At 38.9% G+C, this 27,825-nt stretch overlaps 1 protein-coding gene across 1 annotated transcript in view; it reads right to left on the reverse strand.

The window, feature by feature from the left end:
- Positions 1 to 27,825, reverse strand: part of LOC136876474 (uncharacterized protein DDB_G0286299) — a 64,475-nt gene that overhangs the window by 36,109 nt on the left and 541 nt on the right. The window contains exon 2 of the mRNA XM_067150465.2: positions 27,313 to 27,451. Coding sequence (XP_067006566.1) covers positions 27,313 to 27,451 — 139 coding nt within the window. The remainder of the gene's footprint in view (positions 1 to 27,312; positions 27,452 to 27,825) is intronic.

Here is a 27,825-nt window from a genome sequence, read left to right on the forward strand (position 1 = left end):
CAGCAACTTCGATATTGTTACAGCCGTGGATGTTGACTGGGACTACGGTGGAAGCTACACTTTACTCTGGCCAATGCTAAGAGATGGATGCAAAAGTACTACAGAGCAGTAATCCAATGAATAAAGCACTTGCTATTTGCTTTACGTCGCACCGACACAGATATGTCTTATGGCGACGATGGGATAGAAAAGGCCTAGGAATTGGAAGGAAGCGGCCGTGGCCTTAATTAAGGTACAGCCCCGGCATTTGCCTGGTGTGAAAATGGGAAACCACGGAAATCCATTTTCAGGGCTGCCGACAGTGGGGCTCGAACCCACTATCTCCCGATTACTGGATACTGGCCGCACTTAAGCAACTGCAGCTATCGAGCTCGGTAAAAGTACTTGCACAGGGAAGCCAGTACAGACTTCTCCCCGCCTTTGAATCATTTTTCTTTCTCTTTTCAATCAATCAATCAATCAATCAATCAATCAATACTGATCTGCATTTAGGGCAGTCGCCCAGGTGGCAGATTCCCTATCTGTTTCTTTCCTAGCCTTTTCCGAAATGATTTCAAAGAAATTGGAAATTTATTGAACATCTCCCTTGGTAAGTTATTCCAATCCCTAACTCCCCTTCCTATAAATGAATATTTGCCCCAGTTTGTCCTCTTGAATTCCAACTTTATCTTCATATCGTGATCTTTCCTACTTTCATAAACGCCATTCAAACCTATTCGTCTACTAATGTCATTCCACGCCATCTCTCCGCTGACAGCTCGGAACATACCACTTAGTCTAGCAGCTCTTCTTCTTTCTCTCAATTCTTCCCAACCCAAACATTGCAACATTTTTGTAACGCTACTCTTTTGTCGGAAATCACCCAGAACAAATTGAGCTGCTTTTCTTTGGATTTTTTCCAGTTCTTGAATCAGGTAATCCTGGTGAGGGACCCATACACTGGAACCATACTCTAGTTGGGGTCTTACCAGAGACTTATATGCACTCTCCTTTACATCCTTACTACAACCCCTAAACACCCTCATAACCATGTGTAGAGATCGGTACCCTTTATTTACAATCCCATTTATGTGATTACCCCAGTGAAGATCTTTCCTTATATTAACACCTAGATACTTACAATGATCCCCAAAAGGAACTTTCACCCCATCAATGCAGTAATTAAAACTGAGAGGACTTTTCCTATTTGTGAAACTCACAACCTGACTTTTAGCCCCGTTTATCAACATACCATTGCCTGCTGTCCATCTCACAACATTTTCGAGGTCACGTTGCAGTTGCTCACAATCTTGTAACTTATTTATCACTCTATAGAGAATAACATCATCCGCAAAAAGCCTTACCTCCGATTCCACTCCTTTACTCATATCATTTATATATATAAGAAAACATAAAGGTCCGATAACACTGCCCTGAGGAACTCCCCTCTCAACTATTACAGGGTCAGACAAAGCTTCACCTACTCTAACTCTCTGAGACCTATTTTCTAGAAATATAGCAACCCATTCAGTCACTCTTTTGTCTAGTCCAATTGCACTCATTTTTGCCAGTAGTCTCCCATGATCCACCCTATCAAATGCTTTAGACATGTCAATCGTGATACAGTCCATTTGACCTCCAGAATCCAAGATATCTGCTATATCTTGCTGGAATCCTACAAGTTGAGCTTCAAAGGAATAACCTTTCCTAAAACCGAATTGCCTTCTATCGAACCAGTTATTAATTTCACAAACATGTCTAATATAATCAGAAAGAATGCCTTCCCAAAGCTTACATACAATGCATGTCAAACTTACTGGCCTGTAATTTTCAGCTTTATGTCTATCACCCTTTCCTTTATACACAGGGGCTACTATAGCAACTCTCCATTCATCTGGTATAGCTCCTTCGACCAAACAATAATCAAATAAGTACTTCAGATATGGTACTACATTCCAACCCATTGTCTTTAGTATATCCCCAGAAATCTGATCAATTCCAGCCGCTTTTGTAGTTTTCAACTTTTGTATCTTATTGTAAATGTCATTGTTATCATATGTAAATTTTATTACTTCTTTGGCCTTAGTCTCTTCCTCTATCTCGACATTATCCTTGTAACCAACAATCTTTACATACTGCTGACTGAATACTTCTGCCTTTTGAAGATCCTCACATACACACTCCCCTTGTTCATTAATTATTCCTGGAATGTCCTTCTTGGAACCTGTTTCTGCCTTAAAAAACCTATACATACCCTTCCATTTTTCACTAAAATTTGTATGACTGCCAATTATGCTTGCCATCATGTTATCCTTAGCTGCCTTTTTTGCTAGATTCAATTTTCTAGTAAGTTCCTTCAATTTCTCCTTACTTCCACAGCCATTTCTAACTCTATTTCTTTCCAGTCTGCACCTCCTTCTTAGTCTCTTTATTTCTCTATTATAATAAGGTGGGTCTTTACCATTCCTTACCACCCTTAAAGGTACAAACCTGTTTTCGCATTCCTCAACAATTTCTTTAAACCCATCCCAGAGTCTGTTTACATTTTTATTTACCGTTTTCCACCGATCATAGTTACTTTTTAGAAACTGCCTCATACCTGCTTTATCAGCCATATGGTACTGCCTAACAGTCCTACTTTTAAGACCTTCCTTTCTATCGGATTTATTTTTAACTACCACAAAAACAGCTTCATGATCACTAATACCATCTATTACTTCAGTTTCCCTATAGAGCTCATCTGGTTTTATCAGCACCACATCCAGGATACTTTTCCCTCTGGTTGGTTCCATCACTTTCTGAATCAGCTGTCCTTCCCATATTAACTTATTTGCCATTTGTTGGTCATGCTTCCTGTCGTTCGCATTTCCTTCCCAATTTACATCTGGCAAATTCAGATCTCCCACTACAATCACATTTCTTTCCATGTCGTTTCCCACATAGCTGACTATCCTATCAAATAATTCTGAATCCGCATCAGTGCTACCCTTTCCCGATCTGTACACTCCAAATATATCAAGTTGCCTATTATCTTTAGAAATGAGCCTTACACCTAGAATTTCATGTGTCTCATCTTTAACTTTTTCGTAGCTTACAAATTCTTCTTTCACCAGAATGAAAACTCCCCCTCCCACCTTTCCTATCCTATCTCTACGATACACACTCCAGTGCCGTGAGAAAATTTCTGCATCCATTATATCATTTCTCAGCCATGATTCAACTCCTATTACAATATCTGGTAAATATATATCTATTAAATTACTTAATTCTATTCCTTTCCTTACAATACTTCTACAGTTCAGCACTATCAATTTTATGTCATCCCTACTTGATTTCCAGTTCCCTGTTCCCTTATCACCGCTCCCTAGGCCATCCCGTTTCCCTGAATGTACCTCCCTATTACCCTTCCAAACAAATTTCCTAACTTTTAAATTTCATTGCGTGAGATTATGTCTGCCAGTGAGTTATCCAAGTGCATTATTTGAATACTGTAAATGCACCTTGTTGGATGGATACATTTTGGAATTTTCCCCCCCCCCCATGGCATTTGAAAGGTTTAAACAGTGAATCAAAGTTAATTGCATGCAGTAACGGGTCTTAGAATATTTTGTGACGCCAAGAGGGTTGGCATTTCTGAATTACGAGTTGGCGGTTAATTCAAAATAATGTAATTCGAAGTTCGATTTTTGCGTCGCAACGACTTCGAATTAATGAGGTTTCACTCTAATAGGCCGTCTACTAGAAACAGACCCACACCAGGCCTCTCCGGAGGCCATACGCCATTATTATTATTATTATTATGATTATTATAATATTTCACTCTTATTTTTGCAATGTATGCTGCATACCTCCAGAATTTTGCATTTTAAAACATTATATTCCTTCATTGGATATGCAATTGCAACAAATTATGAATGCATTTTTACATCCTTTTTGCCAGTCTTTAGGCCCTTTTTGGTATATTTTTAGGTCTCTTTTAGGCAATACTAGGCCTTTGACTTCTGAGCCCTACTCATATTGTTTCTAAACCATAGCAGTCTTTCCTCTTGTAATTTCCTGAATACTTCCAGAACATGCACATTTCTTGCATCATCTCATTAGGTATCATATCTCCCCAGGCCTTTCCCATCAACCACCTCAACAGCACCATTTCTCCCACATTTACACTTTCCTCCTAAGACTTCCTTCACCGCCATGTTGCACTGCCATATATCATGGCTGGCAACAAACAACCGATTTAAATACACTTTCCTTCTCTGCTGATCACTCAGCACACCTGTCATCTTTCAATTTTTCAGGCCAGTCTGAACCCTGTACGTGATTCACTGCCCAATCCTCCATTCTCCATAATGAACCAGATTAGATACTTAAGACTCAGGTTTATAGTTAATCGATCCCCCAGTAGCCTTACATTTCCGTTGTCTTTTCTGAACCACATTCAGTCTTTCCTCTAATAATCTTAAATCCTCCTTCTTCAAGGACCTTTCTTCATTGCTCCAGCTTTTCCTCCACTCTCTTCTTGTTCTCATCAACCAGCACAATTTAACCCATTGCCATACTTTGATGGACACTTCTGTCCTGGTGCACGGAACATTTATAAGTTCATTATCGCGCATAGCTAGTCAGATTTATTCTGTTTATTTTGCAGCCTACCCGATTGATGTCAGATGATACCTGAAGCTATATTCTCTGTGTAAATAGTAACTATGAGCTAAAATATGGAAAATAAAAAGCACCTCAGTTTGCCGCTCGCTGTAAACAATCATGGCAGCATCCAAGCGTGGCATGGATGAGGTTATTCGTAACTGGCTTGAAAACAGTGATGTTGAAAGTGATTCCGATTTCAGTTCCAAAGTGATAGTGCCAATTGAAACTACAGGACAAAACCAGAACTCTAGTAATGATACTTGGAATTGGGATCTTGTTGATAAGTATGTTTCTGTAAAATGCAAACTAGTTTCTGAAATTCATTCTATAGTGAGGAGGGGGTTGGGGAATAATCCAAAAGAAATGAATGTAGTGAATGAATTTCTAACCCCACAGTTCTGGTACCACGTTACTAAAGAAACCAATGTCTACGCTTCTACATTTGTTGCTAATTTATCTGCTTCCCTTGAAACCATAATACTAACGAACAAAAACATTGGTTTCCTGTTACTACAGATGAGCTAAAAGCTCACTTTGCTCTGTGTATTCTTATGTATGTGATTAGTCAAATTTCTATTAAAGTGACTGACATAAATGGTATGTAAGGGAATATTTCCTTTCACAAGTAATGGTAGGCCGGTAGGCCAAAGGGTTAAGGGATAATCTCACACACTGTGTAAAGAATTCAGGGCCCTGACCTAGTTTTTAAAAGGTTAAAATGGCTGACGATGCTTGCAAGGACAACCAAAACATGTACCATAACTAAATGTAAAATAATTATATCCTGAATATTAGGATTATCTGGTATTGAATAGGTGGATGATAATACTTTACTTCGTTATTTAATAAGTATTACAAATTTGTCAAACATACCAGAGAAATAAAAATGTATAACTTTTCTTACCAGTATAGTCCTACATATTTTCCAGGAGTCAAATAGTATGTTTTCAATTGCAGTGGTCTTATTCTCGATTGCCTGAATTTCCGCTAAAATGCAAGCCTCAGGAATTACAACGAACATATCTCTAAATAATTACTATAGTTGGACGAATTCCTCCAGGTGGTCAAAGGAAATGCCCAGCAGCTAATCTTCAAACCAAAGAAACTGGGAAAGAAATATACTGTACCATTTGCAGTACTTGACCTTGCATCACAGACCATCTGAAACGTAGGCTAGAGGATAGTTACGATATAAAGCAATCCACTGGGAAAATTGGATCTGATTTAAGGGCATAGGGTCAGCTGGGGTAATTATGGGACAAAAATTAAAACTTTCAAATTCTACGGCACTAAATCTTAACCCTTTGGCACTCAGCCTATATTCAGGGGTTTGCTCGAAGACACTCAAACTAATTTCTGTCATTTTCCAAACCAAATTACAAAAAAATACGTAAACAGTTTAACACACATTATGGTTTTCAATGTCAGAAAAATCAGACATTATCGCGTCTTCCTTCTTTACTCTTAGGCATGAAAGAAAGAACATTTAATTCTGAATAATTTGATATCAATATGATGTGTGTGCTACAATTAACTCGTGAAGCACGGCACAAAGTGATTCACTGTACATGTAACGGTCATCGATCTCAGGTCCTCGCGGTCCGATACACGGTGAGCAGCTGTGAATGTGTCATTTCCCACATAATGGGAATCCCTTCCAGCAAAAGAAGGTCATTATTACTGTCTAAACCATCTGGAAATTGAAGGATATCGACTTCATTCGGCCTTGGATATGGCCTAGCCATTACGACAAAAAGATGAGGCAAGCACGTGCAACAACGAAGTTACGAAAAGGAGTAAAATTATAGTCTGCGAAATACAGCGAACACACGATATACCAAAGAAACGAAATATACTCTAAACTAAACTCATAGCAAGATGAAATTGTTGTATTCATAAGCTAACCAAAACAGATACATGCAATAACAACTTCAAATAACCACAACATAAACATTCACGGTCAACAGATTTCATTTGTCGAAAATAAAACATTTTTGCAGGGCTGATGGATATACCTGTAGAGTAAAACACAAATGCAACGCTTTAAGGTACCGTTACGATCAACTGTTACGATTTAACAGCCACGCAAATGACCAAAATCCCTAAATAGGACAGAGCCGATGTATCGGCGCCGTGAGCGTTCTCGCCATAACCATAAAGGGTTAAAGTGGAAATTTGGCACGATGTTAAATTATTATTGAAATCTGGTACCCAAAGTTCATTTCCAGGAAGAAATTGTATTAAAATCTTAAAACTGTTAAGCAATTCCACAAAAACTGTGTCCCACAATTACCCCTCGGTTTGTAGCAATGTTGGGATAGGCATGGGGCAAAAGAGGGACACAGTGTTAATTCAATGAGAAAACTTGTTTGACAGATACAGAGTCAAAACAACTCGTCTGGCATATTGCACTACTTTCATTAATTAAACAGAATTTTACTGTTAAAATTACCCGATACCTGAGGCAACAATTATCATTTTTATTTACTACCAAAATACAGAAAATCTGAGAAATAATAATCACTGCCCATACATATTGCTCAATTAACATATAAGCCAACATTGATATAAAATACTTCTCAAATAAAAATCTTTGCTCACTGCACATCAATGTGAAATGCCATAGAGCACCTAATAAAATGTAAATAGGACAAAAAGAACAGACTACTATTTTAGTCTAAAATCTGTCACAGTAATCCAATGACCTATTTTTCTACATTACATCTACGGCCTCTGTAAATTCATAACGGATACAATCCCCAATGCACACAAATTCAAGTTGTAGCCGTTTCTTAATATTCACATGACACACCTGATTTTACCCTATGAATGTCCCCGAATATGAAAGGAAGAATATTTTGCTTAATATGGATCCTACAAATACATTGTTTTAGAAGCAATTTCTGCAATGCTCTCTTTAAATTTGGATTAAAAGAAATTAATTGTATCTACAGCAGTTTTTTTTCTAAAATTACAAATATTTCTAATCAGAAAGCAAATTTTTATACTGAAAATAAGTGTTACTTTTTCATTATTTTTGCTTATAACAGTCATTTTTGGTCATTTAGTCCTTGTCTGCCATTCAATGAACTCAACCTATTACCGCTAATCAAGCTTACAGATAATTTACTCATTAAGGAGCTATGATGATGTCCCACTCTCATGACAACATTTACCTGTCCCATATTTGCCCCGGTTGACCCTATTTTGGATTCCGTTTCCATTCACTTCAGGGTGATTTGCACTACATTTTGTGCGAAAGTCAAGGGACTGGTTTCTGCTTAAGTCAAGTTTACGCTTAATAGAGGTTCTGTTTAAGACAGGTTATTCTGTAGTAGTATTTATCCTGATAATACGTCAGTTACAACTTGACTTGAACTAATGCATCATCAGTTTTTGAACATAACTGATTCATTTTAATCGCTTTTATATCAGTCTTCATTAAAAATATTCTCTCCACACTGGCAATAATCTGCAGTGAAGTTTTCCCCTTAACGAATAAAACACGATGTAAAAATGTCTGGACCGGGCTGAGCGGCTCAGACAGTTGAGGTGCTGGCCTTCCAACTCCAACTTGGCAGGTTTGATCCTGGCTCAATCCAGTGGTATTTGAAGGTGCTAAAATACGTCAGCCTAGTGACGGTAGATTTACTGGCGCGTAAAAGAACTTCTGCAGGACAAAATTGCGGACCTCAAAAAAGTAGTCAGTGGAACATAAAAACAATGACATTATTAAAAATGTCTGTTAAATCTATTGTTGACCATTCGCAAAAGATAGGTTAGATACAATGTGGAGAGGCTTGGGCAACATCAAAGCGTGCTAGACAAGGCTGCCAACTTAGGAACTCGGGTGCAGCTAATGACAACAACAACAATGTCTGGTAAAATTCTGTTTGCCAGATCATCAAATACAGTCAAATCAATCACACGATCACTGATGTGTATTTAGAGCTGTTGCCTAGGTGCCAGAATCCCTATCAGTTGCTTATGTAGTCTTTCCTTACACGATTTCAAAGAATTTGGAAATTTATCACCATTTTCCTTGAGAAATTATTTCATTCCCCAATTTTTCTTCCTATTAATCAATATTTGCCCCAATTTGTCCTTCTGAATTCCAACTTTCACTACACCCAGGAAATTGGAGCAAGAAAATTATGATGATGAATTCCAACTTTATCTTATTATTATGATCTTTCCTTTCTTTAAAAGCTCTGCTCAAGCAGATTTGTCTAGTAATGTCATTCCACGTCATCTCTCCACTGACAGCCCAGAACATACTGCTTAGCCGAGCACCTCGTCTCTTTACTCCCAAGTCTTCCCAGCCCAAAGTTTTGCAATATTTTCTTAACACTACTCCTATCAGGAATCACCCACAACTCTTGCTACTTTCCTTCGGATCTTTTCCAGTTCTCGTATCAAGCAATAATGCTGATGTGGATCCCGTACACTGGAACCACACTCTAACAGTGGTCTTACCAGAGACTTACCTGACCTCTCCTTTTCATTTTTACTAGAAACCTCTAATACCCTAACAACCATATGAAGAGACCTGTAACCCTTATTTACAACCTTGTTATTGTGATTATTCCAATGAAGATCTTCCATTACATTAATACGTAAATACTTAGTGATCCCCATGAGGTACTTTCATTCCATCAACATGGTAATTAAAAGTAAGAGGACTTTTCATCTTTGTGAAATTGACAACCTGACTTTTCATTTCAATTACCATCATACCACTATCTACTATCCATCTCACAACATTGTTGAAGTCTTTCTGCAGTCGTTCACAAACCTGTAGGCCTAACTTATTTAGGCCTACTACTGTATTCTATATGGAATAACAGCTACAAAAAGCCTTATATGTGATTCCAGCTCTTTGCTCACATCATTTATAAACATAAGAAAACAAAGGTCCAATAATACTGACATATAGGAACCCCCCCCCCCCCCCCGTCTTCTTAATTGTTACAGGGCCAGATAACGATTCACTTCCTCTTAATTCTCTCAGTTGTCTCCTAAAAATTAGCCATCAATTCAACCATTCTTTCGTCTAATCCATAATCTACCCTACTAAAATCCTTAGTCAGGTCTATAGCGACACAGTCCATTTGACTTCCTGAATCTAAAATATCTGCAATATCTTGCTCGAATCCTATAAGTTGAGCCTCAATAAAAGAACTTTTCTAAAACCTGTACTGCCTTCCATCAAACCTGTTACTAATTTAGCAAACGTGTCTAATATAATCAGAAAGAATGCTTTCCCAGAGCTTACACACAACACGTCATTCTGACTGGCCTGTAATTATCCACTTATGATTATCACCCTTTCCTTTGTACACTGGGGCGCCTGTAATGGCTTTCTTCATTTAAATGGTAAGCTCATTCTAAAGTAATCCAAGAACAACTTATTTCAAATACAACATAGGGTCAACTGGGGCAAATGTGGGACAGCAAAATGTTGGGGTAAAAGAGGGACATCATCATATCTCCTTACAAGTAAATTATCTGTAAGCTTTATTAGTGGCAATACATTATTTTGAGTTTATTGAATGGCAGGCAATAACTAAATTACAAAAAATTACCATGTGATGAGCAGGAAAAATAATGAAAAATTTACACTCATTTTCAGCATAAAGAAATTTGGTTTCTGGTAAGAAATATTTATAATTTTTGAAAAAACTAATGTTGATACAATTAATTATTTTTAATAATAAACACTTTATTAATCATCATAATTAATAAAGATACAGCACACAAATTGTGCATTGTATAAACAAAGTTTGTCAAATGTACTGTCACTTCTCACTATTACAAAAGTTCACAATAGATTATCCCCGGTTTTTTCCTGTGATTATGTGATATCGACTGCAATGCTCATTGCACAGCTTGCAAACACAGGTTCGTCGGGGTCATGGAAGTACTCGGCGTTGCACAGTTTATAGTGGTACCCATGGACGGCCATCAAGTTAACAAAATGTAGCACGTCTTGATTGGTCTTTGTCCATGTTCTATTCATCATCGCCTCCGTTGAGTAGAAATCGAGCCAGATTTCTTCCCTCTTCTTCACTTTGTCCTGCATTAATTTTTCCCAAGCATCTGTGGATGGAAACCCTCGCTTCATTCGGAGGTCCTCGATGAAGGTTTCCTTTGCAAGCTCATATGCAAGCCTTGATTTTGTGTATTTTGATATTCCCAGTGTAGCTTTCAGGAAGCGCGACTTGACTGCTTCAATTGTCTTCAGCTCAGCCAGACCCAATTTATTCCATATAATGTCCAGTCCATGTGTGGCAATTGGCGCAATTTTCGCATCGAATAGTTTCATAGCAGTTTCTAGTGAAAGCTTGGTAATTGTTTTAATATCGTATATTGCTTTTGTGGCCGCCGTTGCTCTAGACTTTATGTGAATCCTATAGGTTGTTGCTGTTGTCTGCATGGTCAGTCCCACATACTTAAATGTATTGACAGTCTTAAGCACTGTAGATCCTAGGTATATCCTGTCACTTGCGGCCTCTCGGCCACCTTTCCGAAATGTCCTTTTCACTGTTTTCTTTGTGTTAATTTTCATCTTGTCATCTTTTGCCCACCTGTCCAGATTGTCTACAGCTTTTTGCACATCATGTAGGGAACTTGATCCAATGACCATATCGTCTGCATATAAGTATATTTTCAAATCTTCTATTCCTTGCTGAGTAACCTTAACCACATTGTACGTCGCAATGTTAACCCGTATACTGGGGAGCGCGACTTGAGTCACTCGAGGAAAAAACCAGCCAGGTGGGGAGAGCGACTTCAGTCGTACGCTGCTATTTTATTTTTTTCCTCGACTCTCAGCTTAGCCAGAGTTATGAAATTCAGTCCTCGTTATCTGCATGCCCCTGTCATCAAGTGGTATTTTTAGTAAGTACTTCCGCTTAACAGAAACAGATCAGAGAGAGCTGTATATCATTCAACATAATTCGCTTCCGTGCAAAAGCGCGCTATGTGTTCGCCTAGCACGGGGACTAGGCTAATCAGCTGCGTCCTTGCTATGTGCTTACTCGAATGCTTTAGTGTTTTATGAGACTGGGAACTGTATAGTATATCAGTGTGAAAAGGAGTACTGTAATTTCGGGGAGGAGTGAATTTGAACTTATAGATGCGTTGCACTTCTGTTGTTTCATGAGAGTACTTTTCAGTCATAATCATGTCTTCTAAACGACATCGAGTTGAAGAATTACGTGATGACAGCTTGCGTTCACTTGTACATGAAATGTTGGAGTTTAGTGACGAGGACTTCAGTGACTTCCATTCAGATAGTGAAGATAATTCGTTCACTGGAGGAGGAGGCACATGTGGTACAGGACAGCATTCTGGTGCTATTACAGCGAATGGTCGCGGGTTCGAAAGTAACACCTCGGGTGACGACAGTGACGATGGAGAGATACAGGCAGATTCAAACTGCAGTGATATGTCAGGGCCTATTACGTGGGTAGAAGATGGACAGAAAAGGAGCAGATTTCCAGCAAAGTTCATTCCTGGAGTAAAAGGACAGTTTATGGATGTAAAGACTCCAGAGGATATTTACGAACTGTTTGTGGACGATACTATGTCAGTATATTGCTGAGCAAACTAATATTTATGCGCAACAGAAAATTCGTGGGAAAACACTGGTGCACAAAATGAAACGGAGGAGTAGGGAAAAAGACTGGATACCTACAAATAAGGATGAAATAAAACTTTTATTCGGACTTTTGCTTCTTCAAGGGATTATCCACAAACCTACAATGGGGCATTATTTTTCTCGTAAACTAAACAAGGTAAAGCCAGTCTTCGATCACTTTGTGAAAATGTTTCAACAGGCTTACATCCTGGATGACCAGCTATCCATAGACGAAAGCCTTCTTCTATGGAAAGGTCTCCTTGGTTGGAAGGCATACATTCCAAAGAAAAGGTCCCGGTTCGGAATGGAATCTTACAAAATTTGCGAAGCGAAAACGGGTTACGTGTGGAATATGTTGTGGTACATGGGAAAATCAACAGAACTCAAGAGTGAAGTCCATGGCCTTGATCTATCACAGTCTTCCAAGCCGACGAGAATTGTGTGTACTCTGGCAGATAATCTATTGAAACAAGAATATCTGATAGGAATGGACAACTACTATAGCAGCCCTGAATTATACGACCTGCTAAATGACCTCGATACTGACGCAGTGGGTACAGTAAGAACCAACTGAAAAAATCTCCCTAAGGAACTTATGAGTAAAATGCTGAAGAAAGGAGAGGTAACGGCTGCTTATCGAAAGAAAGTCATGGTTCTAAAATGGAAGGACAAGAGAGATGTTTGCATGCTCCGTAGTATCCACGATGGTGAAATGCGAACTGTCCGTATCAGAGGAAAGGACGAAACCAAAGAGAAACCTGTAGTTTACATAGACTACAATGATTCTATGGGGGGAGTTGACCTTTCCGATCAGTACGTCATTACATATTCCACAGCAAGGAAACGAATGAAGAAATATTACCAGAAAAATTTTCCGGCATCTTCTGGACCTCGTGGTATTCAATTCATTCATCATTTTCCGGCAACATGGAGGAAAATGCAATCACCTGCAGTTCAGAATTCACCTCATCGATAAAATCCTCGAAAAGTACACAGGTTCAACCCCCGCTACCCCCGCTGAAGCAATGCCTGTCCTTTCAGTTAGACCACTTCCCGCTGCTCCCACAGAAAGATTCAGCGAGAGGCATTTTCCTGATGTGAATCCACCATCGGGAAGAAGGCAGCATGGTGTGAAGAGGTGCGTGGTGTGTCTGGCGAAAAGAGAGAGACGTGAAACAATCTACAGGTGCAGTGACTGCGACGTCGCTCTCTGTGCAGCTCCGTGTTTCCGAGCTTATCACATACAAGATGTGTAAAAACAGTGCGTGAGATGTAAACTGTGTGACTAGTGTAAATAATATAATTAGTGAAATCAGTCCTGATGTGTAAATTCATTTCGATAAAGAAGTAATTATTGTGAGAAGACGATTAGAACCAGCCTACCACTGTAAGTACTTTCAACTTATTACTGTGATTGCAAACCCTGCATGAAATGTATCTCTCTCAACTGCGGTATTTATTTCAGAAATTGTAGATTAGTTAATGATAAAGTGTATTTGCAGTGTACAGGCTTTTAATTTTCCTGAAATTAATATGAAAATATAGATATTACAAAAAGAAATTTATATTTGTAATATACATAAGTTAGTACGAGACTTGGGTCGTTTTTGCTCCAAAACTAAAACACCCACAAATATTAACAAATAGGCAAAAAATCACTTTATACATCAGAATTAGGATATACGTAGCATTTTATTATCAAGTATATAAAAATTTGGAAGGTTTCTTGAATTTATTTGATTATTTTTCGAGTTACGAAAATTCGTCCCCACCAGAACGGAGTTACCGTATCGCGCGCTCCCCAGTTAACGGGTTAAACAGCAAGGGGCTTAGTGGGTCTCCTTGGAGTACTCCGTTGGTCTGCATGATCAATTTCGAAGTCGCGACTTGGTCATAAATTTGTATGTAATTTGTCGTCAGTATGTTACTTATCAGAGTCGTGACCTTGTCTTTCCCCATTATTGCTTCCAGCTTCGCGATTATTAGTGGTCTGCTTAACATGTCAAAAGCTTTTGCATAATCAACAAATACTGCATGGAATTTGCCTCTTGGATGTCTGAGGGCTTCTTCAATGTCATTGATGAGGTTGTTAATGGCATGGAGGGTGCTCCTTCCTTTACGGAATCCAAACTGTTCCTCTGGGAGTTTGTGTTCTACTGCGCCTGCAACTCTTTTTGTGAGAAGCTTTGTCATTATTTTCAGCATGCATTTTTCTATAGCCATTCCTCTATATGAGTTAGCGTCTGACTGGTCGCCTTTTCCCTTGTACAACATTTTCATAGTCGAGGTTCTCCAAGATGTTAGGATGTTGCATACTTGTAGACAGAGGTTCATTAAGTTTGAAATCACTGGTAATAGTATTTCTGATGAGTCTTTTGTGTGTTCGATGTAAATGCCATCGGGTCCTATGGCCTTCTTATTTTTAAGTGACATAATAGCTTTGTACACCTCTTCCTTTGTGAACAGGTCAGTTACTTCTTGGTACGATTCTGTTATCGCAGCCACGATCTTCCCATGTGTCCATTTCTATTATTCCACTGCTTTGCATTTTCCTAGGCTTTAATGCTACAAACGGGTCCGTGATGGCATCCTTCAAGATTTTTATTGCTTCCTTCTCCATATGTTCATTTCGTTTTACCGACAGCAGTTTCTTGTATTCCTTCCTGATGACGATATATTGCCTTATTGTCTCAATGCTCTTGTTGTTCTTTGCCGCATGCATGGCCTTAATAGTGCTCTTTCTCTTCTTATAGCAATCTTTATCGAACCATATTCGCGATCTTCTCTTACGCTTATACACAAGTGCTGATTTGATTGTCTTCTCCAGGGATAGTGCAGCTGCAAAGTTCTTTCCGTTCTTTGGTTTGTTGTTTGAGTACATTTTTATTTATCTGTCTTGAGGGTTTGGCATCAGCATAGTTTTCTCTCTTCTCTGTTCTTGAGACATTAAAATGTGTCGAGACAGGACAGTGTTTCCTTATCATCGCCTGTTCTGTAGTGAAACACACGGAGTAGTTTATTAGCTTAATGTTTTGACCTTTGTAAAAGATTAAGTCTATAGTACTACTCCCTGTATATGTAAAGTACGTTCTATCTTCGAAGTTGTTAACAAGGTTGAAACCTTCCTCAGTCATCATTTCCAGGAGCTCTTTAGCTCTATGATTGTTGTTGTCAAGTCTGCAGTTTAGGTCTCCGGCAAGTATTATGTCTCTGCCCGGAGCTATTTGCTTTATGGAGGACATGATGATTGCTATTAGTTCTTCAAAGCCAACTTTCTACTTTGAGATTTAGTGCCCTAGAATTTGAAAAATTTTATTTTTGTCCCAGAATTACCCCGGTTGACCCTAATATGCCAACCCACTGCCTTTAGTACATACCCAGCAAACTTACAAATCCCAGCTAATTGTCTAGCCTTTGACTTAAAAAAAAAAAATTCTTTACCCTAGGTAAATTTTAGTGCTATGTCAGTATCTGTAATCTCCTTACCTTGACATTATCTTTAATCTGACTATCTTTACATATTGCTGACTAAATAATTCTGCCTTCTATAAGTCCTCACATATACACTTCCCTTGTTCATTAAACACTCGTGCCGGTTCGATGTTCACTGTACATACGGTGGACTATACTCGCTCAGCCAGTTCAACATACCAGAAACGGCCAGCGAATGCGGAACTTAGAACACCTATTACACATGCATTACTGCTGTTTTCCAGGATCTTTTTTCACCTTATGAACTGAGAAGTTGTGTACTTCCCTGACACCTCTGTTTAATAACTAGAACTAACACCAAACTGATTGATATATGTTGCTTTTGACTCAAATTGATCAGGGATAGGACATGAAATGCGTTCTCCTGAGTTTCAAGGAAAAAGCTTTAAAAGGTATCACGTCCTCTCCTGCCATATCAAGAATGCTTTGTGTATATCGAACTAGAAAATTCTTACCACTTGTAAAGGGGAGGTGCCGAAAGAAAATACTTTGCAGGCTAGAGGCTACTCAGTCACAGAACAACAGCTGGGCTGTCCCCTTCTCTTACGGGCACACGGATTATTCGTTTTATACATGACAGTACTGGAAGTGATGTATCGCAAAGTGATATTTTCGGAAGTGATATGACACTGACTATGCAAAGCAAGAAGTTACTGCAAAATTGGCAGACAATGCAGATAAAGAAACAGCTTTGGCTATAATAACTTTGTCAGCTGTTCAGTGGTTGAGGTGAGAGGTAGATTTCATCATGAAAATATAAAAGATCAATCTCATGGGTGTGCCAGGTAACAAAAAAAAATCTCGAGTCAGTTTTACATGCTTTCCTACTGTCTTTTGGCGACAAAGTGACTGACATAATTGTTCGAGGGATATACAAGTATACGATAGAATGTATAGCCTACCTTGTAACCAAGGTCACGTGCCAGGAAGTGGGAGCCAGTGACAAGGGAAGAAATTTATGTGTTCCTGGGGCTTTTAATGTTCATGGGGATAATGCAGAAACCACCATGAAGAAATACTGCGCCAGGAATGGATTTTTAAAAGCCCTTGCATTCTCTCAAACACTCTTTTTCGCCAACTGTTGGCATCGCCAGTGCTTGCGGATTCTGCTTCTCCGCACACTGCTACGTGATATTATGGCATTCCTTAAAACGCCGAATACTTAAGACGCACGATTTTACTTGAACTTAGCAAAATAAGAACATTGTAGACACACTGAAGTAAGTGAAAGTGCGATTAGCTACCCCTGTATGTTTCGGAACACGTGTTTTATCACGACGCAGATAAATTTTGAATTTAAATTACTCTGTAAAATACTACTTTTGTAAAAACTTAAAGGCAGTTTTGAATTAAAAATCTGAATTTTGGTAATGGGGCCGACATTGTTCTTCGAATTACGAATTATCCGTATTTTGAATTAAACAATTTAAATAACGTGCAAAACCAGACTGCATATTTCCAGGAATGAGAGCTTCATAGAATTAGGCGTGATTTTGAGTTATCGAAGTTCTATTGTAATATGCTGGCTTGAGGAGTTGATGATCACTGGAATTATTCTTCCTGGAACCCGTTTCTAACTTAAAATTACCTTAAAATTAATGACTGCTAAATTATATTTCCTAGTTTAAGTTCCTTCAATCTCTCTTTACTTCGACAACCATACATAGGATTTAGAGATCCAACATGGCAGGCACCTTCGAGGACCTCACAATACACCAAACAGGCTTGCCAATGTCGGTGCATTATATACAGCTACTGATTAACACAACAGATGAATGACAAGGATGAAAGATAGGTAAAAGCCACAAAATGCCTGCTTTCTTGCTACCATAGGTAATAGCCTCTCAAAAAGAGTGGGCCCTGAACGAGCTACTCTTTTGTGACAAGAGGCTGGCTTGTAATAAAAAACAAATGACAGGTTGGTGTTACTAAGACACTTTTTTTCTTGCCTTGTGGAGAGTATGCGCCGCTGGCATAGAAAAAGCGACAGAGACTGGTCTGGACAATTAATGTAAACTGCTGCCCTTTTATTCTCTTCACCAAATGTGGTAACCCAGTGGCCACATATCATATGAACTCTACTGGAGGCAATAACAACATTCTGGCAAATAGGAAGAAAGGAAATGGTTTCATTTTATACTTTCAGATTGTTTAGATTGAATTCTTCTATATAAGTAAGAAAAGCGGTTGGGGCTGGTTGGTGGGTCCATGGCAAGATATGAGGATATCATCCTTCTGGCACTTCAGGTATTGTAAATATATTTCATGATTCTAACATCCGAATTGGCTACCAAAGTTCCATCCCCACTGTCTTTACAAGAATAGGCTAGTGACAAAACCATTTTGCCTGGATTGGTTAGATCTGGCTACTGAGAAGACCACTGGGCTGGGGGCTAGGAAATGGGGCAGTGGACATCCGGGTTAAGGTCACGAAGATGCCAGAACGTCTCTAGCATCCCCTGGAGCTGTGTTAAAATGTGACAAAAAGTAAGGTTACAGTACACACCATGACAATTAATTGTGCCGTTATGTTATTTTGAACAAAGGTGGTAGCCTTGTAGGCATACATAATGAAAGCAGTTATGGCACACAACTTCATGCTTATTTGTCTTAAAGAGAAGACCATAATGGTTTGAAGCTAAAACAAGAGTAAATTTGGGGATCTATTAGTAAATATTATTAAACATACATTGCACAATTTTCTTTACTAGGGCACTGTGCTTTACTATGTCTCGTTTCAATTTTAGTAAGAAAGAATTGCCTACAAAGTTCTTTGCTATAGTTTTTTGTTAGTCAATTCTCTATATGATGACATGCATGACTTAAGAGGGGTACACAAGCTGACCATCGCCAATTCACTTGTAGGTGCCGTCAAATGCTATTAGATACATTCATTAGGGTACAAGGGAGTAGAGGTGCAAAAATACAGGCTTTTTGTACTATTACCTGACATATACGACACTATATATGACTAGGAGAGCACATGGTGATCGTACCTAACGTCATAGGGTGTTAGAGAGAGATAGGGAATTAATATCCGATAACTAACTTTGAATTTTCGCTAACGTGCATGCACGATTAATTTAGTTATTTAACATTTCACTGTGGACAAGAAAAATGATTGTGACATCATAAGTATGATGTCACACCACTCCCTATACCTCTATAGACAGCACATGTGGTATACCCGCGAGAATGTGATGTAAGCAAGAGCTGCCAACCCTTGCTTTCTCGTGGAAGGAAGGGGGCAGTCTAACACCTGCGGTCCTTATGAGCTTGGGTTCATCTTCATATACACATATGCATGGCTTGTAATGGATAATTGGAAGAAAAAAAAAAATTGAAGAGGGAGGAGCGGTTACCTGCAGCAATTACCATGTGGTCGTGATAACTGTGCCATTACTGTCAATTCAAGTTATCATATTTAACTAAAGGCTCATATATGCACATGGTGCGGTATTATTCAGTTAATTAAGGAACGATTCGTACATTCAAGGTGGATTTATATGCGCTTTAGGTGTTTAATTGCATATCAAAGCGAGATGAAACTAACCTCGAGTACTTTCAAATTAATGCTGGCTGGCTTCGTAGACAATGCCGGCAGTACGTGCAATGGATACCTAAATAACCTTCTGTGAGTACCATTTGAACACACTACTTCCTATTCTTGCTACTGTGTGAACTTGCAATGTAATGTAGCCTCCATTTTCTGTGTGGGTAATATTTTTATTTTTTGGGTGGGTCCCTGACAAGCATAAAGGAAGGATTTCTCCTCATCTCTGCGTCACGTACCGTTTCATATCATTCGCACACGAGTTTCTGATATCTAAACCGTGTTCGTAAATTGGGAATCGATAACTGCTTCATAATGATCGTGCACTCAAGCGGAATCAAAGCGATTTCTGACGTTTTCTTCCTTTGTTTTTAAATTCCAGTATTTTAATGATTCATTGTGATTTCTATGGTGAAAATTATCATCAGTATGCATCATGTGATGTGAAATGATCATTTTCTGCTGTAAGTCATAGTGTGCATAGTTTGTGTTTTTATGCAAATCAAAACCACAGCAAGGATCATTTTGACAAAATTAGAATAGTCACTCCAGAATTCAAGCCATATTCCTGGAATGTACATAACTCACAGGGTGATGACGTTGTGGATATAGGGAATGTTCTGGAAACATGGAGATTGTACTGCCAGGATCTGTACAGTGAACAATGTAATACGCAAGACCAAGTGAAGATAGACAAACAGTCAGATCCTGAACCTGACATCCTCCGAAATGAAGTACAAATGGCTTTGAAAATGCTGAGAACTGGAAAAGCATGTGGACCTGATGGAATAAGTGCAGAAGTCTTGAAAGCTACAGGCGATACCGGAATTGAAATGTTGTTGAAAATGTGCCAAGCAATATGGAATTCTAGAAGATGGCACGAGGAATGGGTACAGTCAATCTTTGTCCCAATCCAAAAGAAAGGATCGAGGAAAAAAAATGTGAAAATTATCGCGTAATTGCTTTGATTTCACATGCCAGAAAAGTTATGCTTCATATTCTGCATTAGAGACTCCGGGCATTCCTAGAGTATCAAATTCCTGAAGTTCAGACTGGATTCATGAAAGGAAAAGGCACTCAAGAACAGAGCTTAAGCCTAAGACAAATCATAGAAGAGGCTAGAGAATTCAATGTTCCAGTATACCTGTGCTTTACTGACTACCAAAAGACCTTCGATACTGTCAAATGGAACCATCTTTGGAAAATTTTGGATGATATGGGTTTGCCACTCCATTTGATCTCCTCAAGTCCTTGTATAAGGAAAATACAGTCACTGTGAAGATTCAAAACAAACGGACTCAGCAGTTTCGTACGAGGGCTGGAGTTCGTCAGGGATGTATCCTGTCACAGTTACTTTTCAATCTCTATCTATATAAAAAAAAAATAAGAGTTTTGTCTGTACATTGCTCAAAATTTAAAAAGGATGGTATTTCTGAATCAGCCATGTCCACAGTAACAAGGAAATGCATTTTTTAATTTTCCATAATTTCTGTCTGTATGTATGTATGTATGCACACGCATCACGAGAAAACGGCTGAAGAGAATTTAATGAAAATCGGTATGTAAAGTCCAGGAATAAGTCGCTACAATCTAGGCCATAAATAATCTTTTTCACGCTAAGAGAAATGGTAGTTTAGGGGGAGGCCTAAAATTTAATTCTCAAATATTTGTTATTAGTGTCCCTATCTTAATGAAAACCGGTATATAAATTTCTAAACTAAGTTGCTACAATATAAACTACAAATACTCTTATTCACTCTGAAAGAAATGGTAGTTTAGGGGAAGGCCTAAAATTTTATTTGCAAATATTTATGTTATTAGTGGTCCTATCTTAATTAAAATACGTATGCAAAGTAGGCGAATAAGTCGCTACAATCTACGCCATAAATAATCTTATTCATGCTAAGAGAAACGGTAGTTTAGGGGAAGGCCTAAAATTTAATTCTCAAATATTTGTTATTAGTTGTCCCATCGTAAATAAAATCGGTATGCAAAGTCGGGGAATAAGTCGCTTCAATCTAGGCCATAAATAAATTTATTAACGTTGAGCAAAATGGTAGTTTAGGGAAAGGCCCAAAATTTAATTCTCAAATATTTGTGTTAGTAGTGGCCTTGTTGACGACAATTAATATGTAAATAAAGTTACATAATATTATTTCCGATCATTTATGTCTTTTACATTTTGACCGTACCGGCTATATAGGTTTTTTTTTTTTGCAATTTGCTTTACGTCGCACCGACACAGATATGTCTTATGACGACGATGGGATAGAAAAGGCCTAGGAAGTGGAAAGAAGTGGCCGTGGCACAGCCCCGGCATTTGCCTGGTTTGAAAATGGGAAACCACGGAAAACCATCTTCAGGGCTGCTGACAGTGGGGCTCGAACCCACTATCTCCCGATTACTGGATACTGGCCGCACTTAAGCGACTGCAGCTATTGAACTCGGTACGGAGATATTTATGAATATGGATTTTTGTTGCTAAGATCATATCGGCGCCTTCACGAAAAAATGGGTAAACAGAATTTAATGAAAATCGGTGTGTAAAGTTGAGGAATAAGGAGCTAAAGTCTACGCTATAATAACTTTTATAACACGGCCTTGTATTACAGTCGAAAGAAAACTAAATGTGAAGGCCTACAATACAGAAAGCTCATAACATTGATCAACAATAACATTACATTGACCATTGTTTGTTGTGATTTGCTTTTGGGTCTCTGTTGCCATTCATCTCAGATGAGATTACTACTGTATACCGGGGTTTTTTAAAATTTGCTCTACGTCGCGCCGACACAGATGGGACTCATGGCAACGATGGAATACGAAAGGGCTAGGAGTGGGAAGGAAGCAACCCCTACATTTTCCTGGTGTGAAAACTGGAGACCACGGAAAACCATCTTCAGGGCTGTTGACAGTGGAGTTCGAACCCACTAACTCCCGGATCCAAGCTCACGGCTATGCGCCCCTAACCGCACAGCGAACTCACCCGGTCGTACCGAGCATAACAGCCTGCCTGAAAATTGGCGGGAAGTAGCTGGGGAGTTAGATAAATTTCTGATACTACTAACATGTAACAAACTGGTTCATCATAGCGTTCGAGCTATTCAATTCCTACTCTGAGGCACTGATTGGAATGAGCAGTGTGAATATTTAACGGAATAATGGCAGAGAAGTGTTCACGGCTGTCTGCGGTCTGGTCATTGCAGCACTGGAACTTTGGACTGTTAGATCGGCACCGTAGTACTGTTCGTTAAAAGTGAGAAAATGTGCGGTTTATTAATTTGATCGAGTATTTTATATAACATTGCTTTTAATCACTACATTCCTTCCGACGACTTCAGGTAGAAAAACCACAAAGACAGTCTTTCTGAGAATCCCGTAGCTAGTAGTGAATATGCAATGAGAACTGCATTAGATGGCTGGGACAAAGGATTTTCCATCGGGGGATGCAAGATCAACAACTTGAGATTTGCTGATGACATCACCTTGATAGCATCATCTGAAGAGGAGTTGACAGAGCTGATCAAGAGAGTAGAGGAAGCAAGCCTAGAAATTGGATTAGGCCTAAATCGACAGAAAACCGAAGTCATGATTGTTGATCGTAAGAACAACAACAGTCCACATATCAAACAGATTGGAGGGTGTGAAGTTGTACATCAGTATGTATATTTAGGCTCCTTATTATCCAATTCTCGTGGTTCCAAAGATTATTAAAAGTAGACAGCTTTGCATAACCCTAGAAGATCATTATAATTTGAAGCTAAAACGAGAGTAACTGGACAGATATTCTGACTTCACAGGCATAATACTTGACCTTCTTTTGCATCAGCCTTGACCCAGGCAGGCAACAAAAGACAACACGTTGAAGTGCAGTGCAACTACATTCAGACTTGGCAGGCATAACTTACATTCTTTAGATTAGCCACGGACCCCCACAGATAATAAAACATGACAAAGTGCAGTGCCGATGAAGAAAGCTGCCATCTGCAGCAAACATCACAGGTTATATATTAATGTTTTAATAATAATATTTACAATGGTTTCTCAAATTTACTTTTGTTTTACCTTAAAATCACGATGATCCACTTTAGGCAAAAATAAGCATTAACTTTTACCAACGCTAATATGTACCATAATTGATGCGAGCTATATCGGACAATAAAAAACTTGTATACAGGACAGCTGCCACAAGCTGGCCAATAGCGACACAGGAAATGGCCACATTGGTGGTTGTGATTATTGTTTTAAGAGGAAGTACAACTAGGCAACCATCCTCTATTAACACTAATCAGAGAAAAAATGGAAGGGATCCGACACTTCAAAAAAATGAAGATATTGGCCAAAGAAAGGCAAGGGCCACGAAGGGAATCAAACTGAAAAGACTCCCAAGCCCTCGATACCCAATAGCGTCAGGGTCGTGAAGAGTTGACCAAGGGAGGGCAGATAGAATAGGTGAAAGTGAGGAGCCTAGCACAAGTGGAAGCAATGCCAGGACTCTGCTAAGGGGCCCATGGTCACCAACCCACGCTCCCAAGTTGAGAGCCCCGGGGGCTCTTTTTAGTCGCCTCTCATGACAGGCAGGGGATACCATGGGTGTTATTCTACCGCCCCCACCCACAGGGGGAGAAATGGTCACAAATCTTGCATTCATAGTCACCATTTTTATTCTTCTATGTAAGAATACCTCTGGGAATGGGTTGGTGGGTTCCTGGCAAGCAAAAGAGAAGGATTCTCTATGCTACGCCAGTCAACGTTTCACATCGTTTTTATATGTTTTCATTTGTGAAGGGTCAACAGAAGTACCAACAAATCTCTACTTTCCTAATCATTCTAAAAAAAATAAATAAAAAAACACAGGAAAAAATTATCCATATGCCAAGGAGAAATCCTGGCATTAGTACAGCCCGCAGACCGGCGTAATTTTTAATGTTACAAGTGAGTGGAATTAGTAAAATCTTACTTGGAGAGCGTCTCAGAGGAGAGGTGTGTTCTTTGCGATGTCCAGGAACCCACCATCCCGCCCCAAGAAGTATATTTACTTTTATCACCTAATAAAGATTATTACACGCCATGCTCATTTCTGAAGTAGGTACTTGTATTCTTATTGGACAATGTAAAGTGGCACATGATCTCCTTCCCATCAAGTATGTTGATGATAATCCGTTACTAACCACAGCACAATAAAAGCGCAAGTCGTATACGAAACTAGGGGCCTAACGCCACTTCTAACCGCCCAGACCAATGGTCTTGTCCACGGCAAGAATCCTAACCGTCCAGACCAATGGTCTTATCCACGGCAAGAATCCTAACCGTCCAGACCAATGGTCTTGCCTTGATCCTATCCTAACCGTATACGAAACTAGGGGCCTAACGCCGCTTCGCGGCTTCTAACCGCCCAGACCGATGGTCTTGTCCACGGCAAGAATCCTAACCATCCAAACCAATGGTCTTGCCTAGATCCTATCCTAACCGTATACGAAACTAGGGGCCTAACGCCGCTTCTAACCGCCCAGACCAATGGTTTTGTCCACGGCAAGAATCCTATGCCCTAAAAGTATACAATTTGAAGCATAGTTCCTTAGTACAGAGGTTGGCAGCACTGAGCACTGGTGCAGAACATCCTTCCCAAGGTGGCCGTGAGCGAGAAAACAAATGACAGTCGTTACGCGTCTGTGTGAATAGCGGTCCACGGGCTGGACTAATGATGAAATCCCTCACCTTGGCAGTCGCTAGCAACAAATAATTCAATACTAATACTATGTAGTCCAGTTACTAAGCCTAGGGTACGATGCGCATTGGTATCACCCAAATATCACCATAAAATTTGTCACAAATGGAACATAATAATTGCTTTTACACATATCAAGTGAAAAATCTGAGACAAACTACGAAAAACCGTCGTTATTCGAGAAATATGAAAACATACTTAATGCTTGTAGACAGGCCTGGTTTATGTCATACTTCGCTGCTGGTGCCGTCTTTTGTTACTTTCTTTAGGTCCAGGGCTAGCACCGTGGAATGGGAGGGCTATGTCTGTGGATTCTCATTATCTTTGTCCATTCGCTGCTGGTGCCATCTTTTGTTACTTTCTTCAGGTCCAAAGGTAGCACCGTGGAATGGAAGTGCTATGTCTGTAGATTCTCATTATCTTTGTCCATATGACTAGAGCCAAATACAGTAGAGACAATACACGACACTGAGCGAGATATCGAGGGACAGCTATTGGAGCTCACTCTAGCGGATAGACCTGAACGGTACTGATTCTGTCATAAGAGCACGTGTATTTTTGTGTGAAGTTTTTAGTGTTATTTATGCGTTTTCAGTGAGTTGACATAATTAAATAGTAGCATGTGTCATTCCTTGATATCTCCTCTCAACATGAGGGAAAGGTATGTGCTGTGTTTGGCTGCAGTAATTACGTAGTAGAGAAAAATGCGCGCTCGTTCTTCAGGTTCCCTCGTGACAAGAACATGTAAGTAATATTGTGTTTGCATATATATTCTTCCAGTGACAGAGATTTTTATAGTACTTCATAATCTTCTGACCTGCTCGACCCATGTTTTAACGGGCTTAAAATATAATACGCATATTTTATCGTACAGTGCAGCAGTTAACCTTCAATACTGATGTGTTGTTGTATGTGTGATCTGTGGGTTGTGAAATGTCACAGAAGCGATTTGGATAAAGTGTACAAGAAAGAAGGGACGTTACGCTTGTATAAGAATTATAAGATCTGTTCAGATCATTTCCAGGCCAGCGACTTTAAAAATCCTCGACTATACAGCCAAGGGTATGTTACATTTTTACTCTAATTGTACGTAAATATTCCTCAAAGCATCACTATCGACAACATTTTCAAACTTTTCTTTCTTTTATCCCTCTTCTCAGATTAAAGCCGGGATTTTATAGATTTTCTTTCTGTTAGTAGGCTTCATGTTAAGAGGAAAATTGTCCAGCTATTAAATGTTAATTCATTGCATCAGATGTGTAAGGAATGTGCCGATATTGTTATTGACAAATGTCTTAATGTGATGATACATTGGTTTTAAATGAGGAAAAAAGACAAATCCAACCGTAAGATTTCAGGCAGGTATGCTAAAGCTAAAAAAGTAATGCATAAATGAAAGATCAAGCCATTTCACAGCAGTCCATTTCACACCTTGTTTTTATGTCTAATTTCAGTCTTTGAATAATAATCTTTTCAATAATTCTTCATTCATTTATCCAGAATTGCTTTAGCAACTTCGAAGTTAATATCTCAATACCGCTTTCTTTTTAGACGTAATTTATTTATCCATTTCCGTATATACATTTCCATTGATATTTGAATTTAGCGCGATTTGTTCAGGTCAAGTCACTAGGAGCACCACCGTCGAATTGTCTCCCATTTTAGCAAGGCGAAATCCGTAAGTGTCGTGTATTGTCTCTACTGTATTTGCTAGAGCGGCCAGTTCAAACAGCAAAATGGAGGTCAACAGAAAAATAGCACCAATAAATACTGAATTTTTCTTATGTACATTGGCCATACCATTTTGTCGCCTATTAAATATTGCGATACAATTCCTGAAATGATGTCATTGACAAGTGAAGCAATGAAACGAAAGCAAAGAACTTCAGTGAACACAGATATCACACACAAAATTGTTGAAAGTGTAAGACAAAAGATATACGTGTGTCACTGTGAGCGCAACACCAAATGTACTTGTAAAGTACGTATACATAATATTCTCCAAAAAATCAAATATTTGTTAATTTTCCGCAGATTTCTCACTTGATATGTGTAAAAGCAATTATGTTCCATTTGTGATAAATTTTATAGTGATATTTGGGTGATACCAATGCGCACTATACCCCTAAGCCTATGTGAAGAAATCCTTCCAATATACAGTTCATAATGCTCAATATTACAGTGATAACCTAAGCCTTGATTGATCGATAGTTTTACCATTCATTTCTATCATAAAAGAACATTACTAAGCTTAAACAAGCAGAAAAATACCTCTGCCACCAGATGGAGGTGTCTTCTTCTCTCTCTTAGCAGGTGGTGGTGGAGTAGGAGGTACACCTCTGGTCGATGACCTTGTTCTCCGCCTATTTTCAACTTCAACAGGGGCAGAGTCCTTCTTGCTCTCTCCATCCTAATTTAAAAGAAAGAAAATATTTTTATCAAACTATATAAACGTACGGTACTAACAAATGCACAAAAGAAATATCAATAAATGTATACATTCATGCTAATGACATAAAAAAAATGGAACTAAATTTTAGATGTTCAGAACACACGCATTCCAGATAATGGTCAATTCAACAACCTTAATACGAAATCTCACCTCTCCACACAACAATCACGAAAAAGAAAATAAAGTCGCTACAACTAATCCGGCTCAATAACGACATAGGTTGTACATAAAACAGAACCGTATTTCAAAAGGGTTACACTAAGCCTCAACATGTAAGAATGTTTATGTTAGGGGTGAGAATACAAAGGGGAATACCAAATGCGATTATAACC

This window comes from Anabrus simplex, chromosome 6 (assembly GCF_040414725.1).
Source record: "Anabrus simplex isolate iqAnaSimp1 chromosome 6, ASM4041472v1, whole genome shotgun sequence".
NCBI classification, from domain to species: Eukaryota; Metazoa; Arthropoda; class Insecta; order Orthoptera; family Tettigoniidae; genus Anabrus; species Anabrus simplex.